We start from the raw sequence: 27,441 nt of genomic DNA, 5'->3' as shown, positions 1-27,441 counted from the left end.
AACCTCTGAATAGCAGTGCCAGGAGGCAACATCAGGGGATTGCCCCAACATCTTTGCTCTGTTGTTGGCTGCCGTGTGAGATAGGATGGACCATTGGTCTGATCCAGCAGGGCTCTTATGTTCTGATGTGATTTAGCTGCTCTGTATATACATTTTTCCATTTAAAGTCTGGAGATTTTAGTCTTGAAATGCAAAGTGTGAATCGGCTGAAAGAATGCCTTCCGATCTGGGATGCATATGTTTCAGTGCAGGGCAAAATGCAGAAAAGCATGCAATGAGGTTTAGATTTCACATCCGAGTTATAGATATATTTGGCGGGAGGGGACCCTAACCAAAGTATCCAAGCAGAATTAGGTCAGGATGGTGGGTTGGTTTATCTAGAACCCTGGCCAGAAACTGGGTTTATATGAGGGGCTTGTCAGAGATGTTATAAGCTGATCTTGCTTTGAGTTGGACTAGATGGCCTGTATGGCCCCTTCCAACTCTATAATTCTTCTGTTTCTGGGGCGTGTGTGAAAAATGCCAACATGGAAAGACACCCTCTAATCTACAGCCAGACAGGCATCACAGTTCCCATTTCTTATAGAATCATGGGATCATAGAGTTGGAAGGGACCACCAGGGTCATCTAGTCCAACCCCCTGCACAATGCAGGAAATTCACAACGACCTCCCCCACACACCCCCAGTGACCCCTACTCCATGCCCAGAAGATGGCCAAGATCCCCTCCCTCTCATGAACTGCCTAAGGTCATAGAATCAGCATTGCTGACAGAATTCTTCTTCACGGCCTCAGGGGAGCTGGCAATTGGGGGTGGCAGATTTGGCTCACAGTTGCTTTTCAGCTCGATCCTACGCTCGTGATTACCCTAATCATGATGCATTATTTCCTAGTCTCTCTCTGCTTTGAATGGGGCCTTCCCGACAATGGATCCCCAAGAGGTAGAACTGGGAGAGCCATTCACCCAAATCAAAGGTGCTGAAAATGTCTGGAACAAAGCAGGACAAGCCGCAGGAGAGGATTGTATATCTCTGGAGAACATGAGCAACAGCAGCTATGGTGGCCAGGCCGTGAACCTGCATCCCATTTCATTTGGCCGCATGCTGGAAGGAGGAGAAGGAGATGTTCAACCTCCCCAGTCTTCAGGGGAAGGAGAAAAACACCTTATATTGCTGAAGACAGTGCAGTTAAGAATGGAAGATGAGGTCAAGCAAGGCGGTCATACCTATCTCCAGGACGGGCTGCAAGCCCTGCTCTCCCAAGAGGCGAGCCTCTTGCAACCCGTAGAAACCATGCCACAGGGTGTAGGCATCCAAGAGAAACCCGAGGAAGGCTTAACAGTCAATTTTCTGGAAAGCATTTATACAATCCACGAAATGGAGGCCACGCCTGTGAACCGTCTGAAAGAGGCACCAGAGTCCAACGAAGATGAAAGATCTACCGAGAAGACCCCGGACATCCTCTGGATTAAGGTAGTTGGTTGTGCCTCTTGATCGAGGTAACTGTGTAATTGACAAGGTAGCTCTACTTGGAGATTCATTAAGGCAGCCGTCTGAGTGCTTGGATAGAAATCGGTTTAGACCTTTTGAAGTGCGCGGGATTACCTCAGCTTCCTTCGTCTTAACTGCGCAGCATATCTGTCTGTCCTCAGGTAGTAATGGATATGGTAATGCGATTGTCCTTGCTGTGCAGAAAGATAGTTAGGAACAAAGAATTTACATAAATAATCTTCATCAGGGATGAGAATCATGTAGGACAGTTCTTAATACGAATCCCTTTGAAATTTTCCTCTCTTTTTTTTGATATTGCTTAACATAAAAGAAGATTACTCTTATAAGTCCAAGGACTTTATATTGCAGTGATGCAGCAGATGTTAAATATTTCTGCAGGTCACAATCAGAAAAAACACACAAATCTTTCATTCTTAGATTCCTTTTATAACACATAGGGTTGAAGGGTTATTGCAGACTGTTTTATTTTGTTAGGAAGGAGCTGATGTCTCTGCTTGTGACGGTTCAAATGGTTTAAATTCAGACTTATTAGGGATCCTGTTGAAAGACAGTTACACCCCCCCAATTCAGCAAAAGTAATCTATGTGTGGGGTTTGGCAAGTGAATCAATTATGCCAAGTGCACAAAAATTCAGGTCTTCTGTCAAAGTCTCAGGATTTTTTCCCACTCTACCTGGGTTTCCAAGGGCCATTTCATACATTACAGAAGTCGACTTTGGATCACACGTGTGCTAGGAGTTCCATGTTTCCCAGGTGCTGGCAGCCTAGTTTAGATAGGGACTGTAATGTACAGGGAGAAGAAGCTTTAGTTCCCCCCCCTACACACACACACACACACACACACATGTAGATCTCCAGCTACCACCTGGTGGTTGGCAAGCCTACTCCCAGTGCATGTGGTCAGGAAGACTTTGTAATAAGAGAATCGGCCTTAAATGCTGAGGAATGTGCCTTTGCGTGCAACAAAGCATGTGAGCTCAGGCGTGGAATTACACTCATGTACCACTGTGTAGAGTTATTGAAGTGGGGAAATTCTGAAGAACACAATGCCTCACCTGTTGTACTGCAGTCCGTTCTGCCACATCATTCTGCTGTATGTGTAACCCAGACTCCTGGGTACTTGGAGGCAGGGCCTAGCACAACCATAGGGGCCAGTTCTGAGCTGCAGAGTAAGATTTTTAATAGCCAAAAAGGAACCTTTCCCCCATCTTTGCAACAAAAGGGGAGAAGCCCAGAGAAACTGACAAATCTGGTACATTTCAGCAGGCTTCTTGGGAATCCCTGCAGGAAATGTGGGAAATCTTTATCAAATTGACAGGTGCTTTTCCAAAAATATTACTGTACTCCAGTGATGGTGTATGTGGTGTAGTGTTTAAGATGTCAGACTGGGACCCACGAAACCCCAGTTCAAATCCCCCCTAGCGCCATGGAAGCTTCTGGGTGACCTTGGGCCATTCATACACTTATGACCCTGACACTGGCTAGAATTTGGATGTGTGTTTATGCGTTGAAATGATATCATTGACGGATTGTATACATTGTTTTAAATGCCGTTTTAATGTTCAAATTTTTTTTTACTTAATTTTACCAGAATCAAAGATCAGCAATAATATAATTTTTGTCATGTTTACTGCCTTGCAGACCCTATTTGGATAGAAAGGCGGCATAGAAATGTTTAAAATAAATAAAAGTGTACCAGCGCTATTCGTGTTTGGGGGAGTGTTTACCTGCAGGACCTCATTTCAAGTTATGTCCGTTGTCTTTTATTAACAGATTGATAGAAGTAAAGATCTAATTGCAGATGAAGGTAAGGATCAGGGGCTGGCTGCAGCTGAAGAGGGAAGAATAAACAATCCCCTCGTGGTTCAAGCGGCAAAGTGTCTGGGTGCTCGGATTAAAAGTGGCTCCTTATTGTTGCCAGCGTCAGAAAATAAAGACCCAGGCGATGATGCTGTATTGCAACCGCCAGTTGCAACAAGCACCAAGGTCCCTTTGAAAGCCCGCGGAAGCAGAATCCAAAGGAGAGAAGGTACAAAGTTGCTCGTTCAGTTTTGACCTTTATGTCCACGTACCAGTTAGGATAATGAAGGCCTTTGAGGATGGCTGACATCTAGCATGGCAGTTTGTGCGATCTTCTGGGAATGTGATCCTCTTGTTATTTATTTGTTTGTGCATCGCTAGGTACGAGTCCAGTCGCTCCTTAGAGACCCACAAGATTTTTAGGGTAGGAGCTTCCGAGAGTCAAAACTCCCATTGTCAAATAACTTGGACTCTCAAAAGCTCATACCCCAAAAAACCTTGATGGTCTTTTATATGGATATTTTTATCCCAAAAAACTGAAGCTGGAGGGTGAGAGATTCAAAACAGATAAAAGGAAGTATTTCTTCACACAACACATAGTTAAATTGTGGAACTCCCTGCCCCAGGATGTGGTGATGGCTGCCAACTTGGAAGGCTTTAAGAGGGGAGTGGACATGCTCATGGGGGAGAGGGCTATTTATGGCTACTAGTAAAAATGGATACTATTTATACATGCCTATCCTCTCCAGGATCAGATGAACATGCCTATTATATTATACTGTGCTTTGAAACACAGGCAGGATAATGCTGCTGCAGTTGTCTTGTTTGTGGGCTTCGTAGAGGCACCTCGTTGGCCGCTGTGTGAACAGACTGCTGGACCTTGGTCTGATCCAGCATGTGTTTGTGTGTTAAGTGCCGTCAAGTCGCTTCCGACTCATGGCGACCCTATGAATGAAAGTCCTCCAAAATGTCCTATCTTTGGCAGCCTTGCTTAGATCTTGCAAATTGAAGGCTGTGGCTTCCTTTATTAAGTCAATCCATCTCTTGCTGGGTCTTCCTCTTTTCCTGCTGCCCTCAACATTTCCTAGCATTACTGTCTTTTCCAGTGACTCTTGTCGTCTCATGACGTGACCAAAATACAATAGCCTCAGTTTAGTCATTTTAGCTTCTAGGGTCAGTTCAGGCTTGATTTGATCCAGCATGGCCTTATGTTTTTAAGGTATTACTGGATCTATGTTTAGTTGTTCTACTGCAGACCAAATGGCTGCTCTCTGAAACTATCATTTGTGCATAGTTATACTAGCCCGATCTCCTCACATCTCGGAAGCTAAGCGGGGTTGGCCCTGGTTACTATTTGGTTTGGAGACCTCTAAGGAATTCCAGGGTCGCTCTGCAGAGGAAGGTAATAGCAAACCACCTCTGAATGTCTTTTGCCTTGAAAACTCTACTGGGTTGTCATAAGTCGGCTGCGACTTGACAGCACTTTACACACATAGAGGTCTTTTATGCATGGCTTTTTCCCTCGGCGTCACCCCTCCGACGACTTCGGGTCTTTGTTTGGATTATGCATGCTGTTTCCGACCGTCAGAGGTCACCTCGCTCTCCTCCTGTGTTTCCCCGTGTTTTGCCTGCGTTTTCAGAGACCTATTTTATCTCAAATTTGGAAACACGGGGGAGACGCAGGGCGAGAGCGAGGTGACCCCTGATGGTCGGAAACGACATGCGTAATCCAAACAAAGGCCCACAGTCGTCGGAGGGGTGATGGCGAGTGAAACAGCCATGCATAAAAGACCACACATGCATCTATGGCCTGAACAGCCTGAGCTTCAAGCATCCATGTGACCATGGGCTAATCAGTCTCTGTCTGCCTATTCTACCTCACAGGGCCGTTGTTGCTGTGAAGATAAAATGGAACAGGGGCGAATGATGTCGTGATCTGCTTTGAGAGATCTGTTTGGGAAGGGAAAGGGGGGTGTATAGGTCTAAATAAATAAATAAATGTATCATTTGTTTTAATGTGTGGTATTAAGGCAAAATCAAGCTAACGGCAGAGGAAAGTTTTGTTGGTGTTCATCCTCTTTGTATTTTATTGCTGCTTACGGTAATTAGGGGAAACGTCCTCAAGCCCAAGCGAGTGAAGGGTTTCTGTGTGTGGTTATGAATCACTGATGAATAAAATAAAACGATGAATTGGCTTGGCTCATCCAGGCTTATGAATATGGCAGGAAATATTTTGTGGGCTGAATCGTGAAAGACCATCACAAAAGAGTCAGCTGCACCTGGGAAGCATAAATTGTGACTGTGGGGAGAGGGGGGGGAGACGTTTCGAGCCCATTTATCATGTTGTTTCTTGGGGGGGAAACAGAAGATGCCTCACACCTCCCTCGTCATTCAGTGTCACAAAATGCTTTTTCCGTTGTGTGAATTTGCAGGTGTTCTGTAATCAGAACGAACGAAAGGGTGTGTGTTGCATGAGAGGGGAGCTCCTTGCGAACAAAGGAATTCTGTGACATTTGAATCTCACAAGTTTGAGCAAGGAGTCCAACTGGGTTCTCTTTTGTGAGGCTCGGTGATCGGCATCTGTGTTTTACAAGCATTCCCTGCATCTTGGGGAACACAGTGAGGAATCTGGCAGATGATTTGGTTTATATTTTGAGAGCTTCTTACATTTTGCTCCTTTCAGGCTGTATTCAGAAAGGCAAACTTAAATGCCAGCTAAAATGTGTACAAGCGTGCCCTGTTGCCAGATTCAAGGGCATGCCTCATTCCCTCGCAAGTGAAGGGCAAGGCTCGGGTGCCAATTTGGCAGAAAGCTGGATTCATGAAAATTTTAACTTACGTCTTCCAATTGTCTACATAAAGCCTTGATAAAATGCAGGTCTTAGTCTTCAGTATGAATTGCTCGTTTTTTTTTTAAAAAAAGATCATAAGTATGCATCATCAGTTTGTGTATACTGTCTCCTTTGGTTTTGATTAATCACAAATATCTCGTCACACATAAACGCAGGTTTTGTAATATCCAGATATGGTGTGAAGTTTGCGGTGTTTTCTGGTGATGTACAGTTGGCAATATAAATTGAAACTACCAGCCAACAGGAGCCCCGTGGCGCAGAGTGGTAAGCTGCAGTACTGCAGTCCAAGCTCTGCACACGACCTGAGTTCGATCCTGACGGAAGTCGGTTTCAGGTAGCCGGCTCAAGGTTGACTCCGCCTTCCATCCTTCCGAGGTCAGTCAAATGAGCACCCAGTTTGCTGGGGGTAAAAGGAAGATGACTGGGGAAGGCACTGGCAAACCACTCCGTAAACAAAGTCTTCCTAGGAAGCATTGGGATGTGATGTCGCCCCATGGGTCAGGAGTGACCCGGTGCTTGCACAGGGGACTTTTACCTTTTACCTACCAGCCAACGCCATTTTCCTGTTCAGTTGAAGTTTACCAGCTTCCTCACAAACGTTTATCTCTGCCAGTAGACATATGTTGCGGCTTTACCTGTTTAAAATCCTCATATCAACTGTAAAGAAACCACACATCGCTTAAAGATTTCCTCCAAACAATTAAATCCCACATAGAAGGCAAAAATTTGACAGTCTTCCAGATGCTTACTTAGATACTGTCTAAACCAGAAACTGTCACATGAACACATGAAGCTGCCTTATACTGAATCAGACCCTTGGTCCATCAAAGTCAGTATTGTCTACACAGACCAGCAGTGGCTCTCCAGGGTTTTAGGCAGGGGTCTTTCACATCACCTACCTGCCTAGTCCCTTTAACTGGAGATGCCGGGGATTGAACCTGGGACCTTCTGCATGCCAAGCAGATGCTCTACCACTGAGCCATGGCCCCTCCCCATCTGCAGGTTAGATTAGACCCACAAGACAATTTTGTCTGACCTCTGTAAACCTACTTCCAATTTTAGGATGCCTTTACTTCCAGATTAAAATTCTCTGCTGGAGGCAAAGAGGTCAAGTACATGTATATCAATTTGCCATTAGTTTTAATAAAAAGAAATGTGTTATTTCTAAAATGAGGCTATATTTGTTTTAAATTCTAGAATTGCTTAAATGTTTCCTACTGTTTCAAATGAACCTGCCCCCTAATAAGGCATTGCAGTCCCTCAAGCCTAGACTTGGGATGGGCTGGCTTAACATTTGTGCACACTAGAATCACTTTGGCCTACCAATGTGTTATAAATTTCCAAAGCACACTCAGGTCCCCAGAAGTTAAAGCATTATGAATCTATGTAAAGTGATCTAGATAATACATTCTGTATTTTTTTTTCCTGTATGGTTTTTGAATCCTTGGGAACAGACCTGCAGGCAATTTTCCTTTTGCTTCATACTCAGAAGATGAAATAGAGCAGGGGTGCCCAACGTGGCATCCGCCAACACCTTTCCTGGTGTCCGCCAAGTATTTTTAGAAATTGGACGGGGCCAGGTGGGACTTTTGCTCAGCAAGGATCCTGGTGAGCCATTGGAGATTTGATTGGCTGTGGCAGCCGTTTTGTGACAGACTCCGCTTCCTGCAGCAGCCATTTGGTGGCTGTGCCCTTTATAAGAATCCCAAAAGTGCCCGCAGGCTGGAAAAAAGTTGGGGAACCCTGGAAATAGAATCTCCCAGAGTCTGGATCTCTGTGCCTTCACTCTGCCCGGCTGTGTGAATGAATCATAGCTAGTCTAGTCTTTCAGATCACTTCACTACAACAATTTTCAACTGGGGCTGTTCCCACATTCCAGTGAAGGTAATAAAATGAAGAGTAAGTGTGTCACTTTGTCTAGGGGTGGCTAGGGAAGCTGCAGAACAGAAGTGGCCGGTTTTCTCTCTCTCCCCATCCCCAATTTTTTCCCCACATGTGCTTTTTAATGACTTATTTGACCTGGAAACAATTGCATCCTTCTAGGAAACGCGCTGCATCGGTGCGATTTCTGCGGGTTCACCTCTGTCAGCGCGTCTAGCCTTAACCGTCACATGAAAAAACATTCGGATGAAAAACCCCACATGTGCCACATCTGTCGGAAGGCCTTCCGCACCGTCTCCTTGCTGCGTAACCATGTGAACACACACACAGGTATGGCTAGCACCAGAAAGCATCTTTGTTTGACTGGGATGCCTTCAGCGTTTCACCGTCACACGTTCTTCTAGGGATGAGGGAAGGTTCTCTTTCGAGCTGCAGAAGACGGAAGTTTGTCATCAGCTGAGATAACCAGATTCTTCCTCAATGCAACTCATTATCTAAAATGCGGATTCTGCTGTCTTCTTCATAGGGACCAAACCATACAAGTGCAGCGAGTGTGAAATGGCCTTTGTGACCAGTGGGGAGCTTTCGCGCCACAGGCGTTACAAGCATACTCTTGAGAAGCCCTTTAAGTGTTCATACTGTAATTATTGTAGTGTAGAGGTAAGTACAGCAGTCATGTTGAGCACTCGTCTAGGGTGGGTTCTGGCTGGAGATAGAGGATTATTTTTCCAAGTGGAGAGGCCAGTGTGGTGCATTTTCCTTTGTGTTCCTAATGCTAGGCAAGCAAGTTGAAGCGCCACATCCGTTCGCACACCGGGGAGCGTCCTTACAGCTGTTCTTTGTGTGCCTACGCTAGCAGAGACACCTACAAGCTGAAAAGGCATATGGTTACTCACTCAGGTAAGAAGGAGAAACTTTTTAAAACAGCGCATTGCTCTTTTGATCGGGTGTTAGTTTTTTTATGTCAGCCCTTGTAGCCATTCGCTCAATTTGGTTAAGGCTTTGGAGCCAAGCAGGGTTGGCTATGATCAGTCCTTGGATGGGAGACCACTAAGGAAGACCGGAGCTCCTATGCAGATGCGGGCAATGGCAATCCACCTCTCTTCGTCTCTTGCCTTGAAAACCTTATAAGGTGGAGCTTCATGGGATTGCTGGGGGTCAGTTGCGACTTGACGGCCCACGTTACCTTTCCATGGGCATTTCCATTGGCCAGTGGAAGGGGGTACGGATTCCTCATGATTTCCCCCCTCCCACAGCAGACCTTTACTTTGTCCCCTGCATTGTTCATGAAGGTTCCCTAATCCCCAAGAAGTGAATTGCCAGGGGGGGTCAGTAGGTTGCCATGGGAGGTAATGCATGAGGTGTGGATTCCACAATCGCAGTGGATCAAAATTTGGAATAGATCATCATTCTTTGGTCGTTTATGCATGGGAGTTTTACCTGAGGTTCGTTGCTTGCTGAACCCACACTTTCCTGTTGGGAATCTATGCACCACCAGTCTCCAAGTTCAAATCAAGTCCCCGTCCCTTTAAATGCTGCTTTGTAATTGGCTTACTTTGTAGAGCTTACTGTGAGCAAAAATTCCCCCCAAGAAAACCCTCCATTAAAAAATCATTGTAATAACAAAACAAAAAAATGGAGAAATCTGAAAGGGGGGGGAACCCAAGCCTCGGTTTTAAAAAGCCTTTCTTCTGCTCAGAAAGAGCTCCAAGGAAGCAGCAAACATTTGAAAAACGCTAGCAAAATGGTGCGAGTGAAGTGGGCAAATCCAACATTTGTAGTGGGAGTAAATTCAAGAATAAAAGAATTGTTATATATTCAGCACCAACATTTGTAGCCCTGATATTTTACTTTCCAGTTTACCTCTTTGTCTTTTTGTTTTGTTTTGTTCCTTTTAGGTGAAAAGCCCTTTGAGTGTGCGATTTGTAAGGCCAGGTTCACGCAGGCTGGAACTCTGAAGTTCCATATTTTACACAAACATGGGGAAAATGTACCGAAATACCAGTGTCCGCACTGCAGTACTTCTGTCGCCAGGAAGGGTGATTTAAGTGAGTTTTCAGTATTCTGTTATTCTCTTTAAAATGAAGAATTAAGGCCAGCATCATCATGTACCGTATTTTTCGCTCCATAAGACGCACTTTTTTCCTCCTCAAAAGTGAGGGGAAATGTCTGTGCGTCTTATGGAGCGAATGTGTGTGACTCCGGCCCCGGGGAGAAGGGCAAAGCTGCCTAGGCAGCACAGAGCCGTTTAACCTCCCCCCTTCCCCCACGCTTCCCGGTCCCGCGCTTCCCGGTCCCTCAGCTGTTGAGCCTCGGGACCGGGAAGCACCGGGTGGGGGTTGTGGAGGTTAAACTGCAGAGCAGTTTAAACCCCCACCGCCACCCTTCCCGGGAGTCCCGGGAAGGGGGGCGGTGGGTCTTTAAACTGCTCTGCGCTGCCTGGGCAGTTTAACCTCCCCCCACGCTTTCAGGTCCCAAGGCTCAGCTGTTGGGCGGGGACCCGCCCAACAGCTGAGCCTCGGGACCGGGAAGTACGGGGGGGTGGGGGGTGCGGAGTTAAACTGCTCTGCACTGCCTGGCATTCTCCTGTCTTTTTTTTTAATCCTCACACCAACCCTATGAGGTGGGTTAGTCTGAATATGTGACTGGCCCAAGGTCACCCAGCAAGCTTCCCTGGCACTGTGGGGATTCGGACCTGGGTCTCCCAGATCCCAGCCTGACACTTAAACCTCTATGCCACACCGGCTCATTCAGTTCACTGATTTGCATGGAAGATGCTGCAGTCATTGGGAGAAGTTTCCCATCCTCAGCCTTTGTGAACCTCAGGATTTGGGCTCTAGTACCCCTTTGTGGAGTTGTTGTTTTTCCGTGATTGCAGCCATACAAAAAGAAAGAAAAAATCAAATGTCTGATTGGGATTTCCTCAGCCAGACCTTCAGCTGCAACCTAAAGTAATATTATGAAGAGTATAGAATCATAGAGTTGGGAGGGGCCAGACAGGCCATTTAGTCCAACCCCCTGCTCAATGCAGGACCAGCCTAGAGCATCCCTGACAAGCGCTTGTCCAGCCTCTGCTGAAAGACTGCCAGTGAGGGGGAGCTCACCACCTCCCTAGGTAGCTGATTCCACTGTCCAACAACTCTTACTGTAAAAATAATTTGTCTTATATCCAGCTGGTACCTCTCCGCCTGCAATTTAAAACCATCACTGCGAGTCCTATCCCCTGCTGCCAACAGGAACAGCTCCCTGCCCTCCTCTAAGTGACAGCCTTTCAAATGCTTAAAGAGAGCTATCATGTCCCCCCTCAACCTCCTCTTCTCCAGACTAAACATGCCCAAGTCCCTCAGCCTCTCCTCGAAGGGCTTGGTCTCCAGGCCCCTGATCATCCTCATTGCTCTCCTCTGCACCCGCTCCGTTCTTTTCACATCCTTTTTGAGGTGGGACCTCCAGAACCGCACTCCAGTTCTCACATCCATTTTCCAGTGCATTCAGATCTCATTTCTTCAGAGCAACCTTTGCATTTCTCAAAAGCAGCTCATATGAATAGTTTGCTGGACTGGATATGCCATCCCTGAGAATAGGCAGACTTCTGAATGTCTAGAACTGGCAAATTATTTTCGCATTGAAGGGAGGTGGCACCCCCTTGTGGCAATTCTCAGTTAATGAGCGCATGTCTGGTCAATCTCCATAGCGAATGTAAATGGATTCCTCGTAGAACACCCCTGACAAATTTGGTTGGTTATATCAGAACTCCTTCGGTTCAAAAGTCTCTTGAGTATAAATCCACCTCGTTGTTTTTTTTTTAGGTGGAATTCTGTCACAGTCTATAAATGTCTGTATACCCCCTTCCCACTGTTGCTAGTCTGAAAATTGACTTTCCCTCAAAATTGCTCAGGAGTTACAAGTAAAGACTTTCATCAAGAATAAAAGAAAATTTCACAGAGACTTCAGGTGCTCTTGTTGGCGTTTCACGTCAGATGAAATTTACTCTTACTCTTAGTAGCTCTTTGAAAACAACCCAGAGAGAGATGTAGTTTGTTTTCTTAAAAGCGACACTGGTTCTTTCAGAGGTTCTAGGGAGCAATCCTAAACAGGTCTCCTTAGAAGTCAGTCCGTTATATTCAATGGGGATGACTCCCAGGAAAGTGTTATTGCAACATTAGGCACATTGTTGTGGATTACTTTCACTGGCTAGCAAGAATATACTTTCACATCAGAGATGCACAGCCAAGATTCAAGCACCTTGATGATGTAGGACATCACAAGTTTTGAGCTCTCCCCAAAGGGACAAGAACCACAGGTAGAAGGCTCATTCTATCTTGGCTGTCCTCCCTCTCTTCCCTTCCCTCCCCTCCCTTCCCTTTTGTACCCTGCCTTTTTTAGTTTATTAGTGAACCCATGAAGCTGCCTTATACTGAACCAGACCCTTGGTCCATCAAAGTCAGTATCACTTACTCAGACCAGCAGAGGCTCTCCAGGGTCTCAGGCAGAGGTCTTCCACATCACCTACTTGCCTGGTCCCTTTAACTGGAGATGCCAGGGATTGAACCGGGGACCTTCTGCATGCCAAGCAGATGCTCTACCACTGAGCCACAGTAGTTGGCACCCACTACTGCAATGATTAAGGGACACAACTAGAATTTTAGATGTTGATAATTTTAACTGTAGTTGTGATGTTTTAATTGTTAGAACATGTTGTGAGCTGTCCCAAGCCCTGTTGCCAGGGAGGGGCGGGATATAAATAGAAAAATAAGTTAATTCCACTTCACCTATGAACAGTTGGTCTGAAACAGTTACACCCTGCAATCAGTTTGTGAATGCATACATTTTTATATGTAAAACCCTCATGTGTGTGTGTTAAATGCCATCAAGTTGCTTCCGACTCATGGCGACCCTATGAATGAAAGTCCTCCAAAATGTCCTATCTTTGACAGCCTTGCTCAGATCTTGCAAATTGAAGGCTGTGGCTTCCTTTATTGAGTCAATCCATCTCTTGTTGGGTCTTCCTCTTTTCCTGCTGCCCTCAACTTTTCCTAGCATGACTGTCTTTTCCAGTGACTCTTGTTGTCTCATGACGTGACCAAAATACAATAGCCTCAGTTTAGTCATTTTAGCTTCTAGGGTCAGTTCAGGCTTGATTTGATCTATAACCCACTGATTTGTTTTTTTTGGCAGTCCACGGAATCCTCCAACACCACATTTCAAAGGAATCTGTTTTCTTCCTATCAGCTTTCTTCACTGTCCAGCTTTCACACCCATACATAGTAATAGGGAATATGGTGGCATGAATTAATCTAGTCTTGGTGGCCAGTGGCACATCCTTACACTTCAAAATATTTTCTAGCTCCTTCATGGCTGCCCTTCCCAGTCTCAATCTCCTTCTGATTTCTTGGCTGCAGTCTCCCTTTTGGTTGATGGTGGAGCCAAGGAATAGAAAGTCTTGAACAATTTGAATTTCCTCATTGTCCACCTTAAAGTTGTGCAACCCTCATAGCTGGTCCTATATGAACCTGCATGCTTGTATCTGAGGCCTTACAATCTCAGCTAGAGGTTAGAATAATTGTCACCAGAAGCAGGGCCTTTTTGCTGGTGGCTCCTTGGTTCGCCTTTCCATTAGGAAACCAGCTAAAACTATGCTTTTTCCAGAAGACCACTGAGGGTGGATGGGGGGCTTAAACTGGATCTAAACCGGAACATTTTTTTAAAAAATACATTGTACCAGTTTTATTGTTTAAAGGTTATGATGTATTTTTATTATATGGTCAGGCACTATGGGCCTTCTTTAGGCAGAAGTAGCAGGGTATTAAATTTTAAATAAATATAGTTCTGTGTATATGTTGGGGCACTGCAGGAACGGGACTGTGTGATGTTTCCATCTCCAAATATTTGACTCCAGTGGCGTAAAACATGGGATTTTCTGGTGGAGGCAATACCCCCACTGGGTTGTCAGGCCCTCTGGGATTTCCTGGATTTTACCTTCCTGTCGAGATGTGTGCTGTCTGCCCTAATTCCATCCTGGTTAAATTTGCCTTGGCAGCCACATTAGGAGCTAGCAATGCCTCGCTTTGGAGAAAGCGAGGTCAGGGCTCTCCTCGGGCTGTGCTAATGAATGGCCAAAACCTTGGTTGGGAGACTAATTCCCTGATCGGACATCGGCATGCATACCTATTGCCATAGGGGCCAGCAAAGCCAGGCATCCACCTTGGCCTATCAAAGTAATTTCATCACCAAATGCAAGTCTTCCTTGTGTACCAAATCTAATATCAAGCAACCAGGTGAGCTGATTAACGTGTGCCTAAGAAGTTAGTTGTTGATGCCTCTGAGAGTTTGAGATGTTGAGAATGTGAAGAAGAAGACGAGTTCTCTCCAGGATCAGAGGAACGTGCCCTTTATATTAGGTGCTGTGGATCACAGGCAGGATGGTGCTGCTGAAGTTGTCTTGTTTGCAGGCTTCCTAGAGGTACCTGGTTGGCCTCTGTGTGAACAGACTGCTGGACTTGATGGGCCTTGGTCTGACCCAGCATGGCTTTTCTTATGTTCTTAAGAGTTAGTTTTTATATGCCGACTTTCTCTACCTTTTAAGGAGAATTAAACCAGCTTACAATCTCCTTCCCTTCCTTTCCCCACAACAGATATCTTGTGAGGTAGGTGGGGGTGAGAGTTTGGAGAGAACTGTGAATAGCCCAAGGTCACCCAGCAGGCTTCATATGTAGGAGTGGGGAAACCAACCTGATTCCCCAGATTAGAGTCTGCTGCTCATGTGGAGGAGTAAGGAATCAAACCCGGTTCTCCAGATTAGAGTCCGCCACTCTTAACCACTACACTACGCTGGCTCTCCAACTAATGTGCTAAAAAAGATTGACATACTCAGATGCAGATCATATAAAATTCATTTTTCAACTTCTGCTTTGAATTTGTCATTGGAATTGGGGGGGGGGTGTACTTTATTAATTCTTCCTTGTGAACTGCCTAGCAGAGGTCCAAAGGGAGTTCAAAGACGACGTGGAATCGCAGTGAAGATCGGTTTAGAGGCGGCCCAATACAGCTCCCTTTGAAGTCGTTGGGAGCGTTTCCATCCACTTTTACTGCTGCCTGGGTCTGGCCCAGAGCATATATTAGCGTCTGAACTTTTATATCTGTTTGGCAAACAGTAGTTGATTATACAACTCTCGAAAGCCTTGCTGCTTTTAAATTTCATTAAGTAAAAAGAGTGTAATTGTTTTTAGAGTCCAGGGGGACAGTAACAGATGTTTTGGGGAAAAGATCTGAGACTTGCTTTGGTTTGTTGCTGTAGCCAAGAATGAATAGAGAACAAAAGAATGCATTTAAGAATCCTTTTGTTTAGAGGTGAAAGACCCTCATACCACTGGATTTATGTTTATCAATGCAATCCTAAGAACACTTCCCTGAGAGTAAGCCCCGCTGAATAGACCTGAGTAAGATTCTGAGTAGACCTGTTTGGCCTTTTATGCATGGTTGTTCCCCCTGCGGTCACCCCTCCCCCTGCATTTTCCCACGTTTTGAAAACAGCCATGCATAAAAGACCTGCGTTTCCCCGCGTTTTTGAATTCGAGATAAATCAGGTCTCTGAAAACACCGGCAAAATGCAGGGAAACACAGGGGGAGAGCAAGGCGACCTCTAATGGTCAGAAACGGCATGCATAACTTCAATTTCCTCATTGTCAACCTTAAAGTAGCACCATGAAGACCATCAACATTTTTCAGGGTGTAAGCTTTCGAGAGTCAAAGCTCTCTTCGTCAGATCTGGCGTATCTGATGAAGCTCCCTTTGACTCTCGAAAACTTATACCCTGAAAAATCTTTTTGGTCTCTGTGCTACTCGGCTCAAATCTAGCTCTTCTACTACAGACCAACACAGCTACCATCCCGAAATTATTTGCACGGAGCAGTCTTGGAAAGGGAAAAATAAGATTCTGCAAACCCTGTTTCAGGTATCCACTTGAGAAATCTCCATTCCTACGTCGAAGTGCCCCTCAAGTGCAACTACTGTGACTCCTCCTTCCACGAGCGTTACGCCTTCAGACAGCACAAGAAGATACACAGAAACGAGAAGAGATTCAAATGCGATCAGTGCAATTATGCATGCAAACAGGTATTTAAGGCAGTCGGATGGGGGGGTCTGATTGCTGGTTCAATCGGATTAGCTCGGGCAGATATCCTTGCTTTGATCACTGTGCAAATGTGTATTGCTGTAGCGCAACTCCAGTAGTTAGAATCATAGAAGCATAAGAGTTGGAAGGGACCACCAGGGTCATCTAGTCCAACCCCCTGCACAATTCCAAACTACCTCCCCCCCCACACACACACACACCCCAGTGACCCATACTTCATGCCCAGAAGATGGCCAAGGTGCCCTCCCTCTCATGATCTACCTAAGGTCATAGAATCAGCATTGTTGAGGAGAAGACTGAGAGGGGATATGATAACCATCTTCAAGTACCTGAAGGGCTGTCATATAGAGGATAGTTCCAAGTTGTTTTCCAGACTTCCCCTAATTCCAAACTAGCTCCCCCCACACATACACCCAGGGACCCCTACTCCATGCCTAGAAGATGGCCAAGATGCCCTCCCTCTCATAATCTGCCTAAGGTCATAGAATCAGCATTGCTGACAGATGGCCATCTAGCCTCTGCTTAAAAACCTCCAGGGAAGGAGAGCTTGCCACCTCCCAAGGAAGCCTGTTCCACTGAGGAACCGCTCTAACTTAGAATTTTTTTTCCTAATGTCTAGAAGGAAACTCTTTTGATTTTATTTCAACCCATTGGTTCAGGTCTGACCTTCTGGGGCAACAGAAAACAATTCGCCACCATCCTCCACATGACAGCCCTTCAAGTACTTGAAGATGGTTATCATATCCCCTCTCAGTCTTCTCCTCTTCAGGCTAAACATACCCAGTTCCTTCAACCTTTCCTCATAGGACTTGGTCTCCACACCCCTCACCATCTTTGATGCACAGAGAGCGCTGAGGTTCACTGGTGCAGTCGGCAGAACCGGAAAATCACTTATGGGAAGCCTTGTGGAGTGTGGCTCACTTGAAAATAAGAGCAGCGATGCTCACCGCTGTGATGATCAGAGGAGAAATTCTGCATCTAATGTATTTCTCTTTAGCACGTGTCAGAACTCATCGCTGATGCACGAGAATGAAAATGAGCTAAATTATATTGGCACGTTCTGAAATCATTATTCATTACATTCCTGTCTTTAAAGCAGATAGAAGAATCAGATCATCCTAATGATCATAGGATCATAGAGTTGGAAGGGACCACCAGGGTCATCTAGTCCAACCCCCTGCACAATGCAGGAAATTCACAACTACCTCCCCCACACACACCCAGTGCCCAGAAGATGGCCAAGATGCCCTCCCTCTTATAAACTGCCTAAGTTCATAGAATCAGCATTGCTGACAGATGGCCATCTAGCCTGTGCTTAAAAACCTCCAGGGAAGGAGAGCTTACCACCTCCCGAGGAAGCCTGTTCCACTGAGGAACCGCTCTAACTGTTAGAAAATTCTTCCTAATGTCTAGACGGAAACTCTTTTGATTTAATTTCAACCCGTTGGTTCTGGTCCGACCTTCTTGAGCAACAGAAAACAACTCGGCACCATCCTTTATATGACAGCCCTTCAAGTACTTGAAGGTGGTTATCATATCCCTTCTCAGACTTCTCCTTTTCAGGCTAAACATACCCAGCTCCTTCAACCTTTCCTCATAGGACTTGGTCTCCAGACCCCTCACCATCTTTGTTGCCCTCCTCTGGACACGTTCCAGCTTATCTACATCTTTCTTAAATTGTGGTGCCCAAAACTGAACACAATACTGTAGGTGAGGTCTAACCAGAGCAGAGTAAAGCGATACCATGAGTTGAGCCGGTACCTCAGTGGTTGCACAAAATGTATGTTTCTGTTTACCCTTAAGTTTGAGAGTGTTTAAAAGTCTTGGGAAAAGAACTTCCATGATCTGAAATACAAACCTTAGTGTTTAGGATACAAAGAACTATTGTAGGGCTTGTGCATGTCCAGCTACGCTGGCTATGTGAATGAATGTTGTCACCCGTGGGGTAGCACATTCTATCGTGTGAGCCCCCATCATCAGTATTCAGTGGTACAGCCCAGAGACTCATTTATCACCACGCTGAAAACTTGACCTTGTCCATCTCCTACAATTAGGGTTGCCAACCTCTAGGTGGTGGCTGGAGATCGGCTATTAAAGCTCATCTCCAGGTGACAGAGATCAGTTCCCCCTGTGAAAACGGCTGCTTTGGAAGGTGTACTCTATGGCATTATATCCCATTGGAGTCCTCCCCAAACCCTGCTCTCCTCAGGCTCCATCCCCAAAATCTCCAGTTATTTCCCAACCTGCAGCTGGCAACCCTACCTACAATGTCTGCTTCTTGGGCCTTTGGGGGGGGGGTATCTGTTTCCATTATCCATTTCCTGCTCTCCTTCAGTTTCCCCAATATTTTTATTCTTCTAAAACAATCACCTTGCGGGTTTTTATTGGCCTTCTGTCCTCTGATTCCCCCCCTTCCCTTACCGGTTGGCCCCCATTGTGATTTTCAGTCGTATCTCCGTAAGCCAAAATCTAATTATTTCATTTAAAAAATAAACGAACGCTGATTTTCTCTTAGCAGGAGATGCGCTTTTTCCCATTTCCTGACTTAGGCCTGTGTAGAGATGATTACACTTCATCCGCTTGGTATGTGTTTGCAAAAGAGTTTGATTTAAATATTTAAATTTTGTTGGCTGGTTCTCGATGGAAACATTTATTTGTTTGCTTTGCTGTATAGCCAATTTCTGCATAAGACTTGCTCTATTAAAAAAGCGGATGTTTGAATGCATTCCAGCGAGCTCTAATAATGAGGGTTGTTTTTTGTTTAAAGCGGGATTATTTATTTTTGAAATTAACTTGACATACTAAAGCAGGATTCCTTCATGAACTTTTTTCTCGACTTTGAGTAGTCAAAAAACAGCATTTGGGTAGGTGTCCTGCCTTCATACCAACAGAGAATAATAGGTACAAAATAGCCCCAGCATCCTATCTGTTTCAGTTGGAAGGAGGAAGCCATAGGAGAGCATTTACTTTAGCACGTGTCCAGGCTCTCCCTTCAGCTATGTTGGAGGGCTGTTTTAAGAAGATACCAATATCAGAGAGACTCTGCCCCTGTGGGTCAGGGGAGCTGGAATCAGTGGCACATGTTTTATTTGGTTGTCCCTGGTATAATGAGGCTCGTGTCCAGCTCATTTTCCCCCTAATAAAAGGTGTCGCAGGGGTATCGCAAGCAGATTTATTGCAGATGTTGTTATTGGGGGGGAAACAAGCAGGTTACATCCTCCGCTGCCAGGTTCTGCGCAGTAGCGATTAAAATTCGTCAATCTAAGAGTATTCCTAAGGAGTGAAGGACGAACCTCAAAAGGGCATCCATCGGTTTTGTAATTATGTATTCAGATTATTTAGGACTGAGTTCCCAGAAAGAAGGATTATGTTGTAACAGCATATTGTATGTATATGAGTATATTTGCCCGTTGAACTAACTATATGTATTTTTCTGGCAAGGCCGTAATAAAGTGTTTTATTTGTTTGTTTGTCGCATTTGGGTAGTGTTTAGGGTTTCCAGCTCCGGGTGAGGAAATACCTGGAGATTTTGGGGGGTGGAGCCTGAAGAGGGCGGGGTTTGGGGAGGGGAGGGACCTCAGTGGGGTATAATGCCACAGAGTCCATTTTCTCCAGGGGAACTGATCTCTGTCGCTTGGAGATCAGTTGTAAATAGCAGGAGATCTACAGCCACCACCTGGAGGTTGGCAACCCTAGCAGTGTGAGGACATTTGGCAGCTGGGGCGGGGACTCACTTTACTCAGCAACTTTTCATCTGGTCCCTCTTCGCCACTGGTGGGAGGCTTTTGGGGCAGAGCCTGAGGAGGGCGGGGTTTGGGGAGGGGAGGGACTTCAATGCCATAGAGTCCAATCGCCAAAGCGGCTATTTTCTCTCGGTGAACTGATCTCTATCGGCTGGAGATCAGTTGTAATAGCAGGACATCTCCAGCTAGTACCTGGAGGTTGGCAACCCTAATCCCTGCCCAAAGCCCTCCTGCCAGCTGCCAGGCACTATCTGGAAACTCTGTTTTTATTGTATTTATGGATTTGTTGTTCTATCGTTGGTTTTTAACTTTTGCAACCCTTGAGTCTCTGTAAGATAGGTGGACCACAAATATGTGGACCATTTCCGTTAATAAAGCAATGTGCCCCAACAATTTAAAGCAGCCTCTTGCCATATTTTAAATTAATCAGAAAAACGTTTATTTTTAAGTCTTTCAGCGTCATCTCTGTCTCCCTAATTACAGAAAATCTCTGGTGTGGTAGATGCTTTTATACAAATGAAGGTTTAGTGAGTAAATATAGAATGAAATTTGGGGGCTGATTAGCTTCGGTGTGAGCTAGAAAAGGTTATTTTCAACTTTCCTTTATGGCTCTTGTTGACTATTGGTTTTGTGCTGGTATTTAGCTTTAAAGGTAAAGGTAGTCCCCTGTGCAAGAACCAGGTCATTACTGACCCATGGCATGACATCACATCCTGACGTTTACTAGGCAGACTATGTTTACGGGGTGGCTTGCCAGTGCCTTCCCCAGTTGTCTACACTTTACCCCCAGCAAGCTGGGTACTCATTTCACCGAACTTGGAAGGATGGAAGGATGGAAGGCTGAGTCGACCTTGAGCCAGCTACCTGAGCCAGCTACTTCCGTCGGGATTGAACTCAGGTTGTGAACAGAGCTTTTGACTGCAGTACTGCAGCTTACCACTCTGCGCCACGGGGCTCTTAGATGGAGTTAGCCTTAGATGGAATTTACTTACCCACTTTGGGCTGCATTCCCAGGCAACCTGACTCCAAGAAGGCCTGGTCCCATGGGCTCTTAAACTCTCTCTTTGGTGTGATACTGCTCAAAGCCATTGGGTCAAGTGAGTAGTTTCATTTAAGTAAAGTAAGCTAGAAAAGGGTTCCATGTTAGATGGGAAATCTTCAGCATGGGGAATGGCTGCTGTTTTCTTTGTCACAGGAGAGCTAAGTCATTTTAAACGTTTTTAGGAACGCCACCTGGTTATGCACAAGCGGACGCATACCGGAGAGAAGCCCTTTGTTTGCGTGGCTTGCAGCAAACGCTTTCGGCAGAAGCAACTACTCACCGTTCACTTCAAGAAATACCACGACTCCACTTTTAAGCCGAAAGTCTACAATTGCCCGAAATGTGGCAAGGGCTATTCACGCTGGGTAAGCACAGTTTCTTTAAGGAACCTTATTCTTTAAGGAACCTTAAGGAACCTTTCCCATGTCATAGTCCACTGTACATCCAGAACTACCTGTATCTATCCGTCACGCTCCATGCAGGCGCAAAAGCAGCAAAAAACAAACTCTGATGCGGCATTTACCACGCCACAAAGCAGAGCTGCTGTTGGGGTGAGGCCGTAGCTCAGTGGTAGAGCTTGCGCCTTGCATGCAGAAGGTCCGAGTTTCAGTCCTCAGCATGACTGGTGAAATTATCTCTGTGAAGCAGATGTTTGAAAAGACCTTTCTGAGACCTTGGAGAGCTGCCACCGGTCAGAGTAGACCATACTGACAGAGAAGGATCAGTGGGCTGTGGCTAAAGATGTAAAGCCCCGGGGGAAGATGGAAAAATTCAGCGGCAGGGGGAGGTTTCCATTTTTTCCCAAGGCCCCTTTTCTCTTAATTTTTCTGATGGAAATATTTTTCCCACGCAGACTACTGAAAAATTCTGATGAAATATTTTCTCTCTTCAGAGGAGTGAAATGCTTTTAAAGTCAAGGTGGGCATTCTGTAGACCAGTGGTTCCCAAAGTGGGCAGTACCACCCCCTGGGTGCCCCCACACTGGCATAGATGCCACCTTATTCTGTGATAAGGTGGCACCTCTGCCGGCACGCGGTCACACCGTCTCCTAATGAGCTTCGCCCTCCCCCTTCAGGAATGGGCTCTAAGTATTGCATATATTTCAATTTTCCCCCAAAATTTTGTCTCCCCCCCCCAAAAAAAAACCCTGGGGGTGGTGGTTTTTTTCTATGGGTTCAGAATTTCTGGAAAATTTACATTTCTAGCTGCAGCTCAGTGGAAGAGCTTCTGCTTTTCATGCAGAAGGTCCCAGGTTCAATCCCCAACATCTCTAGTTCCCCCCCCAAAAAATTAAGATACTAGGTAATGTGAAATACTTTCTGAAAACACTTGGCAGGTGCCATGGTTTTCACAAGGCACCATGTTGAAGACCCGTGCAGTAGCACATGAAAAAAGGATAAAATGGAGAAGTGGAGAATGGTATAACCATTGGGGAGGAAGGCAGAGTATAAATTAGGCAAATAAATAGTTATTAGCCAAATAACTTGCTTTTGATCCTTTATATGGGATAGAATAATATGCGTAAGCATGCTGAAAAATGTGGGAACGCAAGAGCGGTTCAACCCAGCAAAGGAAGCAAATGCCAAACGAACGACTGCCGGAGATCAAGCCACAATGCCAAACAAGAAGGTAACAACAGAGCTGATCTCGGGGTGGGACTGGAGATGGAAAGGGCGGTTTGTGTGTATAGCCTAGTTGGACGTACCCAGGTCAGAGCTGAACCCTAGTGTTTTTATCCAGTGCTGTATCCTGTGAGATAGGTTGAGAGAGTATGAGCGACCAAAGGATACCCAACATACTTGGTGGCAGAATGGGGATATGAATCCTGCTCTCCCAAGTCCTAGTCAGCCAGCGTGGTGTAGTGGTTAAGAGCGGTGGTTTGGAGCGGTGGATTCTGATCTGAAGAACCGGGTTTGATTCCCCACTCCTCCACATAAGCGGCGGAGGCTAATCTGGTGAAGTGGATTTGTTTCCCCACTCCTACACATGAAGCCAGCTGGGTGACCTTGGGCCAGTCACACTCTCTCAGCCCCACCCTGTATCTGTTGTGGGGAAGGGAAGGTGATTGTAAGCCGGTTTGAGTCTCCCTTAAGTGGTAGAGAAAGCCGGCATATAAAAAACAACTCTTCTTCTTCTAGTCTGACATAGGGTTGCCAGCTGTGGGTTGTGAAATTCCTGGAGGTTTTGAGGGTGGAGCTTGGGGAGAGCAGGGTTTTGGGAGGGGAGGGACCTCAGCATGGTATAATGCCGTTGAGTCCACCTTCCAAAGCTGCTATTTTGTCCAGGGGAACTGATCTCTGTAGCCTGGAGATCAGTTGTGATTTCCAGAGATTTTTCAGCCACTGCCTAGAGGCTGGCAACCTGACAGTCTAATAACTCACCCTGGTCGCTCTCTGTTGTTGTTGTTGTTGTTTTTGCCGTCAAGTCACAGCCAACATGGCAACCCCAGAGGGTTTTCAAGGCGAGAGATGTGGTTTGCCATTGCCTGCCTCCACCTCACAATCCTGGTATTCCTTGGAAGTCTCCCATCCAAATACTGACCAAGGCTGACCCTGCTTAGCTTCCCAGATCTGACAAGATGTTGAGTTAGGGCCAATTTATTCTTGGGAATAAATCATGTTCACTTTTTTTCTCTCTGTCTTTTTCTTCCTGAAGCAGCTGCTTGTGTGAATTCTCAACACTACACCATGTATAGTATTCCGGTTGCAACCTGGGAGAAGGAAGAGGTTCTATTGGAAGATGAGAAATCAGGAGTTACTTGTGAGATGATCTTCAACTTGATGGATAAGTAATAGAGAAGGCACTTCTTCCTTCTGCTTGCCAAGGCTCACATTGAGAAAGCCATTCAACCTGGTTGGTGTTTGTGATGCATTCCTGTGAAATGAACATGAGTTGATGTTTGCTAAAGCTATATACGTTTTGCATATTCCTGCCAGATATAGCCCAATTCCATTGCCTTTTCAAAGGAGATTCACACTTAGAAATCATCTGGGTCTCTTGCTGTGTGCAATTCTGAATAAATGACTGGATTATGAATGGCTTCCATTCAGATTTGAATCTTTACTTTAAAAACAAACTGATTAAAATGTAATTTTAATTTATTTGTCAATGACAGTTGTCCAGACTGGAAACAGATATCTTTCAGATACCTGTGAAATATGTACTCGTCCCACTGTTGCCTCTGATCAAACAGGTGTTGCAGCTTTTGGTGGCACATCAAAAACTTGCAAGACCTATTTTGCCCAAAGAAGATAGCAGGACAAGAAGGGACCAGGTATATACATCACAGGAGACTGTGCAACTATCCAGGAGCAATTTGTTGTTATGCCCAAACTTGGACGCTTCAACACAATGGAGTTTGTGTCTTGCCCACAAAGTGGGGTCCATGGTTTAAATGTGTGAGCTCAAGAATACACTGAGTTTGTTCATGACTGTTGAACACACACAAACCCAGAATTCAGAGATATTTGTGGGCACAAAGTTCCCGTTGAACAAGTTTATGCATTCAGTTTTTCACACGGATGCGTTACCACAAGGTTACATGTTTCCAGTAAGTCTTTTAAGATCATACAACTCCATTTCCATCCCCCTTGGGGAAAAAACCACTGCTTAAAATGAGGATGAGCCCACCTGACCTTACAGAGCCAATTACCTTTATATGGTGGCAGGAGGAACAGATTCTAGACACTCCCCTCAGTTCAACAGTACTATTCAGTCTGGCAACCTCAGTAACCTGTGGAAATCCTTGCGTTTAATTACCTCACAAGAAGTCCCTCTGGGTTGAGACTATAATGTTTGTACAAAAATTGCTAACTGTTTCAAAATCATTAAGGAAGTTCCAGAAATAACAATAATTGTTTATATTGTACAAAATACATTATTGCAGTAAGGGGCGACATGGTGTCCTACCATCCGAATTTTGTGGTGGTTTCTCTAATTTGAATGTTTGCTGGTTTTAAAGGCAAGACTGCTCCGGTTGAAGCTGGCAGGCTTGATTTGCCTAAATTAAGTGAGAGTTTAATAGCGAAGCAGACTACAGGAAACCTTACCAGAATGTTACTGTTTGTTATGGAATAAATGGGAAGAATAAATTGCTCTTGTGTGCAAAAAATATTGTTTTCTTCCTGATCTCTTGACTGGCTGTGGGTCATGTTCTGCCCCTCTGCTCAGCTCTTCCCAAGGATCCTTTCTCCCAAAGAGGTTTTCCTCCAGAGGAACAGCTAGATTTAGCTTTCATGGAGCCGCAACCCCCCCCCCCCCATGTGTTGCTAAAGTGTCATCAAGTCACAGTCGACGCATGGCGACCCCAGCAAGGGGATTTCAAGGCCAAGTGAAAAGCAGAAGTGGTTTGCCATTGCCTTCCTCTGCAGAGCCTTCCTTGGTGGTCTCCCTTCCAAGTAACGACCCTGCATAGCTTCCGAGATCAGCCAACACCATGCTGCCTTCCCTATCACCTCCCACAGAAGCAACCAAAATCCCAGAAGTGCCTGGAAGTGGAAGCTTTATGGAGTTTAGGGTTGCCAACCTCAATGTGGTTGGTAAACCAAAGTTAGCCTGCTGTATGATGTTGTGGAACAAGACCAGCAGTTTTAGCCCAAGCAAATTACAACAATTGTTCTATGCAAAATCAATGCTTATAATTCAAAACAAGTTAAAGTTTGTCATGATATTCATAGTCATATCATATACCGTATTTTCCGGCGTATAAGACGACTGGGCGTATAAGACGACCCCCAACTTTTCCAGTTAAAATATAGAGTTTGGGATATACTCGCCGTACAAGACTACCCCTCTTCCAACGCACTCCAAATAAAAATTAAAAAAACATCAGATTGGATTGATCAGCTCTCCCTGCCTGCCCAGCCCTCCCTGTCTCCAAGACGATCAGAGCGGTAGTGCAAACACGCCTCTTTCACCCGTCTGGCCCGCCCTTGTATCCTATTACCGGTACCTCCTTCTCTGCCTCTCAGATCTCACTCCTGAGGACTGCAGTGAAGCGGTGAGCCGAGCCGAGCACCAACGCGCAGGCGGGGAGGGAGGCAGGGGGGGCCGAGGAGGAGGAGAAGGAGCGCACAGCCCGCCCGCATTCGCTCAGCCCCGGTGCGGCTGCAGTCGCGACGCTGGAGCGGGTGGGCAGGAGCCAGGAGGCGGAGAAGGACGCCGGGAGAGCGGCTGCCCCAGCCCCGGCCAGCCAGCCGCCTGCCTGCCTGGTGCCGCCGCCGGAGCGCGGCCGAGCGCTTCCCTCCGTGCGCCCCGGCGCGCCTGGCTCCGACTCCCAGCCGGGCAACAAGCGCTCTTGTCGGGCTCGCCTCTCCTCCCTCCTCCAACGGACATGGACATTCTTCAGTCCGGCTTGGAATTCAGCACCCGCCCTTATACACCCGGCGTATAAGACGACCCCCAACTTTTGAGAGGATTTTCCTGGGTTAAAAAGTCGTCTTATACGCCAGAAAATACGGTAGTAATGAAACAACAATTTCCAACAAAGGCTACAAATTCAGTTGCAATTGTATCACAGACACTTGAGTAAAGTTCCTGTACTTTTGGAACGTATCACGTGGTTGCGATGCTCTTCGGCGTCTGTAGCTTTGTGGTTCCGACGATGCCCCTTATAGATTGGGGGTGTAGCTTACAGGGTCCAGTTATCGCCCTGTTTCGACCCTTTGGGTCTTCCTCAGCACGAACCAACACTAGCTGTTAATAACCTGCTCTCGCATTGGCCAGGGGACAGAGTCCTCCTTCGTACTGAGGAAGACCCAAAGGGTCGAAACAGGGCGATAACCGGACCCCTGTAAGAGTCTATGGCATTACGTCCTGCTGGGTTCTGTCCACCTCTGTCCGCAAAACTCTCAGAAGTTCCCAAACCCAGAGCTGGCAACCACTCCCATCACAAGATGACAGTTTGTTTTTGCTAGACGTTACCAGGAAAGGCAATGTCACAGTGGGTGGTGGCAACTCTATGTGTTTCAGTGTCTAGTTGCCTTCCTACGGCTCAGACGCAGCAATACTTGGTATGGGAGCAAAGGCCTGAATTCCTTTCAGAAAAACATCACACAAACCAGGCCATTATTTCCAGTTGCCATGAAACAAAATCCATTTTCCTCCTTCAGGGGCCAGAAATCACACCCCAATGTGTCACTCTAGGGAGTATCCAGAATAGTAATCCTTCACTGAGGCAAAAGGGTTCTGATCCTCATAGTCCTAAAGATATCAGTGTTTCATTAATACCTCTGCTGTATATTGATGCCAGAGGAGGTGTAATGGCTAGGGTTTGCCTCAAGATGGCAATACAGTTTCATGTATTCGCTTACAAGGTTTAAGGAGTTCAGCAAAGTGCTAAATCCAGACAAGTGGAGATCTAGAATAAGTGAGATGATACTATTTAGCAGATTCACGGTGGGTCGCCGTGTTAGTCTGTCTGCAGTAGTAGAAAAGAGCAAGAGTCCAGTAGCACCTTAAAGACTAACAAAAATATTTTCTGAC

At 45.9% G+C, this 27,441-nt stretch overlaps 1 protein-coding gene across 1 annotated transcript; it reads left to right on the top strand.

Annotated features, from left to right (window-relative positions):
• The first annotated feature begins 925 nt into the window (after positions 1–925).
• Positions 926–23,750, top strand: CTCFL (CCCTC-binding factor like). Its single transcript, XM_056844890.1, has 10 exons — positions 926–1,471; positions 3,283–3,458; positions 8,203–8,372; positions 8,569–8,702; positions 8,822–8,942; positions 9,941–10,090; positions 15,994–16,154; positions 21,141–21,323; positions 22,470–22,659; positions 23,614–23,750. Exons 1-10 carry the CDS (start codon positions 926–928, stop codon positions 23,748–23,750), a joined length of 1,968 nt encoding a protein of 655 aa, XP_056700868.1.
• Positions 23,751–27,441: the final 3,691 nt, after the last annotated feature.

Source organism: Euleptes europaea, chromosome 2, assembly GCF_029931775.1.
Source record: "Euleptes europaea isolate rEulEur1 chromosome 2, rEulEur1.hap1, whole genome shotgun sequence".
NCBI lineage: Eukaryota > Metazoa > Chordata > Lepidosauria > Squamata > Sphaerodactylidae > Euleptes > Euleptes europaea.
Note: the sequence above shows the minus strand (reverse complement) of the source record. Positions and strands in the feature narration are given on the sequence as shown.

What these genes read in the sequence shown, in the direction of transcription:
- CTCFL (XM_056844890.1), top strand. Translation starts at nt 926, where the DNA reads ATGGATCCCCAAGAGGTAGAACTGGGAGAGCCATTCACCCAAATCAAA. An exon ending in GTAATTATTGTAGTGTAGAG is followed by an intron (nt 8,703 to 8,821) that starts GTAAGTACAGCA and finishes TCCTAATGCTAG; the next exon opens with GCAAGCAAGTTGAAGCGCCA. An exon ending in CGCCAGGAAGGGTGATTTAA is followed by an intron (nt 10,091 to 15,993) that starts GTGAGTTTTCAG and finishes ACCCTGTTTCAG; the next exon opens with GTATCCACTTGAGAAATCTC.